Raw genomic sequence first — 4,608 nt, 5'->3', positions numbered from 1 at the left:
CTTGGCACTTGCAACAATGAATGTAGATGTGTCAACATCATCATCCCATTGTTTGATGTGGAGTGTGCCCACTGCATCCAACTTGTTGAAGGTCCCATTGCTAGAGAGTGGTGCTTGTCAGGACAAACCAAGTATCTATGAAGATTGAGAATTGAAGGATGTTCGGACTTCTCATATTCACGGATGATGGGAACTTGAAAGGCTGCAGGCGACAGAATAGTAAGAAATTGGCAGCAGCAGATTTTTTTAGTGTTGGCCGGAGATTGAATGTTATGATAAGGAATGAAGATACCGAGGTGTTGCGCAGCATAAACCAAATGAGGTCCTCGATGCGTCGCGTTTTGTACGCGGACATTATATGTCGGCAATATAACAGGAGACATCGACGATGGAGGATAGCTTTCAGCTTTCCTCGCTTGTTCCGACTTGGGTCCAAGTATAAACATAACAGACGTGTTTCAGGTTGGAGAGAGAGAGAGAGAGAGCTGTTGCCAGTTGCGACCTTCATTGTTGTTAACTACCAATTTGAGAGAGAAAAAGAGAGAGAGAGAGCTGTTGCCAGTTGCGACCTTCATCGTGGTTAACTACCAATTTGAGAGAGAGAGAGAGTGTGTGTGTGTGTGTGACAGAGAGTGAGAGTGAGAGTGAGGAAGTGTGTGTGTGTTATACTGTGTGTAGAGCGATCAGCAGTGAACTTGCACGCACGGAATTAGGAGCAATCTTAATCCAAGTATTAGATGGACGCAAGAGAGAGATAGACTTCACACGCGCGCACACACAGAGAGAGAGAGAGAGAGAGAGAGAGAGAGAGAGAGAGAGAGAGAGGGGGGGGGACTGCGTGCTTGGAATTTACGTGAGAATGGCTCCCGCTCCTGCTAACGTTCATGGTACTCATATCATTAATGGTCCTCTAAGTACTCACTCGAAAAGTGGAAGTTGGGAAGATGAATATGATCACTATTGTATGTACCATGATGTCTCAGGGTTACCTTTCTTGATGAAAGATCATCTCCATAATTTCTCTGCACAAGAAGAGGAGGAAGATAATGGGATTCAGCAGAAGTGGAAGGTGCAGAACAAATATGGAGAGGTTTTGGATGATTTGGTATTCACAGAAATCGATTCTGGTCAGCTCCAAGTGCTGGAAGGGGAGCAGGTTCTTACAAATGATATTCCGTGCAGCTATGACCATCTGAAGTTTGAAGGGCAAGAACTCTGGCTACCTCCTAGTTCTTCCGTAACAGATGATAGCAAGCTCAAGTCTTGCGTCAACAGTATTGGTTCCAACCTGCATCACTTCAGCAGGTTTGATGTTGTGCGGCAACATGGGTCTCTGAACTGTGAACCGAACAGCTATCCTTCAATTCACCAATTTGATGAAGGCAGCCCTGGATTAATCAATTTGGATGCTCATCTCATTCATCAACAGTGTGAGGATGAATCATTGAGTTGCTATGGTGCAGGTCTGTGGGGCAATTTAGATGGTGTCAATCGTTATGGTGTAAATTGGTCGCAGGGATTGCTATTATCTAAAGAGACAAACTATGATCCAGCAACTTCTGATATAGGTAGCTGCTTGAGTAGTGTCCGGACACCTAGTCCGGAGGAGTTCAGTGATAACAGTTATGGTGGTGGAAACTGTGAGGAGATATTGGAATTATCAGCTTATCCAGCTAGTAAGATTGCTCAGTTTGCTGATGAGGAAGCAATAGAGGATACCACGAATGATCACGAATTGGAAATGGGTGAGGTCATGGAAGAACAGGAAAGATTAACTGGAGAAGGAGGAAATGGCAATGATTCTAAAGATGGTGAGTTTGAGGACCAAAAGAAGGTTAATGAAGGAGAATTATTACAAGGCGGCTCGATGAATTACGCGCAGCATCAGGAGCGCTCGACAGCCTTCCGACTATACGTCAAAGAGTGCCTGAATAAGCAGATGGAGGAGGAGATTGCGTTTGTGGAGTCTATCATGTGCACCTGCAGTTGCCCGGAAAAGCTGTCAAAGGGCGAAGCTTTTCCAAAGGGCGATTATGTAGAGCTGGAAGCGGCGGCGATGGTGAAGATGAGCGAGTGCGTGTGCAAGAGCCACAAGCTGCGGCAGGGGAGCCTGGAGCAGCAGCTGATGGTGATAAGGAGGTGGAGGTGGGAGGAGGAGAGGGGGCGAGGGGGGATGCGGCTGCTGCAGCGGCTGTATGCGTGCGCGGAGGCGGTGGCGTGCAGGGACGCGCGGCAGGCGGGGGAGCTGCTCGTGCAGGTGAGGGCGATGGCGTCGCCCTACGGGGACTCGCTGCAGAGGGTGGCGAGCTGCTTCGCGGAGGGCCTGGGGGAGCGCCTGGAGCTGCAGATGAATGATAATACGTCCAATCTCAATATTAATAACAGCACTACGATCAGAGACAGAAGTGACATGCAAGGCTCAAGCATGAGTATCGGGAATATCGACGGAAGTGATATGCACAGATCGAGTCAGGAGGAGCTGAAGCAGGAGGCCCTGCGCCTCATGTGCGACGTGTGCCCTTATGTGACCTTCGGGCACTTCGTGGCGAACTCGGCTATTTACGAGGCGATGGAGGGGGAGCAGGTGGTGCATGTGGTGGACCTGGGGATGGAGCAGGAGCTGCAGTGGGAGGCGCTGCTGTACGAGCTGGCGCGGCGGCCTGGAGGCGCGCCGCGGCTGGTGCGTATCACGGCGGTGGGGGCGAGTGTGGAGCGGCTGGAGGCAGCGGGAGCGAAGCTGCGGGCCTTGGCCGCGAAGGCGGAGCTGCCGCGCTTCGAGTTCCGGGTCGTGGCGGTGCCAAGCCTGGAGGCGCTGGCGGAGCCAGGCTCGGAGGCGCAGCTGGGGGTGATACCTGGGGCCGAGGCGGTGGCGGTCAACAGCATGCTGCAGCTCCACACGGTGGTGAAAGAGAGCCGCGGGTCCCTGAATGCGGTGCTGCGGGCCCTGCAGCGTCTCCGCCCGAAGGTCCTCACCCTCGCCGAGCAGGACGCGCCCCACAACGGGCCCTTCTTCCTGGGCCGCTTCCACGAGGCCTTGCAGTTCTACTGCCGCGTGTTCGACTCCCTGCAGGCGGTGCTGCCCCGGCACAGCACGCGCCGCGCCAAGATCGAGCACTTCCACCTGGCGCCACAGATCCGCAACATCGTGGCATGCGAGGGCCCCGCCCGGGTGGAGCGCCACGAGCGCGTGGACCAGTGGCGCCGCCGCATGAGCCGCGCCGGCTTTGTGGGTGCGCCCCTGCGCCACCTGGCGCCGCAGGCCCGCATCTGGCTCGCCCGCTTCGCCGCCGACGAAGCCGCCGCCCCGTACACCGTCGCCGATGACAAGGGCTGCCTGGTCCTCGGCTGGAAGGGTAAGCCCATCATCGCAGCTTCTGCATGGCACTGCTGAAACTGTGTGCTTGCTGGCCCCACCGCAAAGTTATAACATCCTTAATGTCAGGGGTCTCATGCAGCTTGGCACAATAGCCTATCTCCAAAGCCTTCAACAACTCTTCTCACAACCGTTCGTCTCCAATGCCTCTCACTCTCCCTCTCTCTCTCTCTCTCAACTCCTTTTAATAAATATTCCGCTCAAATAATATACCTACCCCTCCCCCCCAAACCCCAAAGACACAAAACATAAATTATGTGGATCATTCTTAAAGGCATATTGAGAGTTTTACTTAAAAAGACACACATACTCTCTCTCTCTCTCTCTCTCTCTCTCTCTCTCTCTCATTAAGAACTTAGAATTGTCCTCTTTGCTTATAAAACTTAACACAATATTTCATAAAAGACTTGGAATTGTCAAATATATCTTACCTGCATCTTGGGATTGATCTCGCCACACATAAAAACCCCTCCTCCTCCTCCTCCTCTTCCTCCTACCCGTCCTCCTCCTCCCTCCTTGCCTCCCTACCTTCCTACCCTCTCTCTCTCTCTCTCTCTCTCTCTCTCTCTCTCTCTCTCTCCACATACACAAACTACTAGTTACACTCAAACAACACCAATGGGCCATGTTCCACAATTTCCCAATCACATTCAATGCAACATCCATGATGTAGCAACACTTGATCCACATCGCTTCTTTGCTATTCCAAAAATACCGAAAATAAGACTAACATGAATAAAAAGCATCATGTCAAAGCTCCAAAAATCTTATTTATATGCCACTTCCTTTCAACATCACAATAATAGGCTGAAGTCACTAGAGTATCACTATTTTCACATAATCTCCATGCTCTTTTGCATGCTAAGACCGCCTTCCATGTTAAAAGGGCAATTCAAGAGCAAGTGGCACTTAGCTACTTTTTGAGAAAAGTAAGAATAAACGTTTGAGACTTAAGAGTATTTAATAAATCCTCACATTTTGAAAGCTCCAAATGTTTGGTGGATGGTTTGTACAAGATTCAAACACTTTATGCAATATACCCTATGCTGTGAAAGGTATATTCTATCCTTCCAATTTAAAATTGTGAGGGATTCATTATGTAGAATATTTCTTTCATATGAAAAATATTAAATAAAAAGTCTAACAATAGTGAAGTGTTGTAGTTGCCCTAATATCATGTATGACCACACATTTGTCACATTGCATAAGGTTTTATTTAAGAGTCTTCGCTTTCT

At 50.0% G+C, this 4,608-nt stretch overlaps 1 protein-coding gene across 1 annotated transcript; it reads left to right on the top strand.

Annotated features, from left to right (window-relative positions):
• Positions 1–2,183: 2,183 nt before the first annotated feature.
• Positions 2,184–3,718, top strand: LOC148011373 (GRAS family protein RAD1-like). The gene has a single exon (XM_087670755.1). It carries the CDS (start codon positions 2,267–2,269, stop codon positions 3,389–3,391), a length of 1,125 nt encoding a protein of 374 aa, XP_087526881.1. The 5' UTR covers positions 2,184–2,266; the 3' UTR covers positions 3,392–3,718.
• Positions 3,719–4,608: the final 890 nt, after the last annotated feature.

This window comes from Lygodium microphyllum, chromosome 28 (assembly GCF_053477565.2).
Source record: "Lygodium microphyllum isolate KBCC chromosome 28, Lygodium_microphyllum_v1.1.10, whole genome shotgun sequence".
Lineage (NCBI taxonomy): Eukaryota > Viridiplantae > Streptophyta > Polypodiopsida > Schizaeales > Lygodiaceae > Lygodium > Lygodium microphyllum.
Note: the sequence above shows the minus strand (reverse complement) of the source record. Positions and strands in the feature narration are given on the sequence as shown.

Coding starts and splice junctions, on each gene's coding strand:
- LOC148011373 (XM_087670755.1), top strand. CDS start 2,267: ATGGCGTCGCCCTACGGGGACTCGCTGCAGAGGGTGGCGAGCTGCTTC.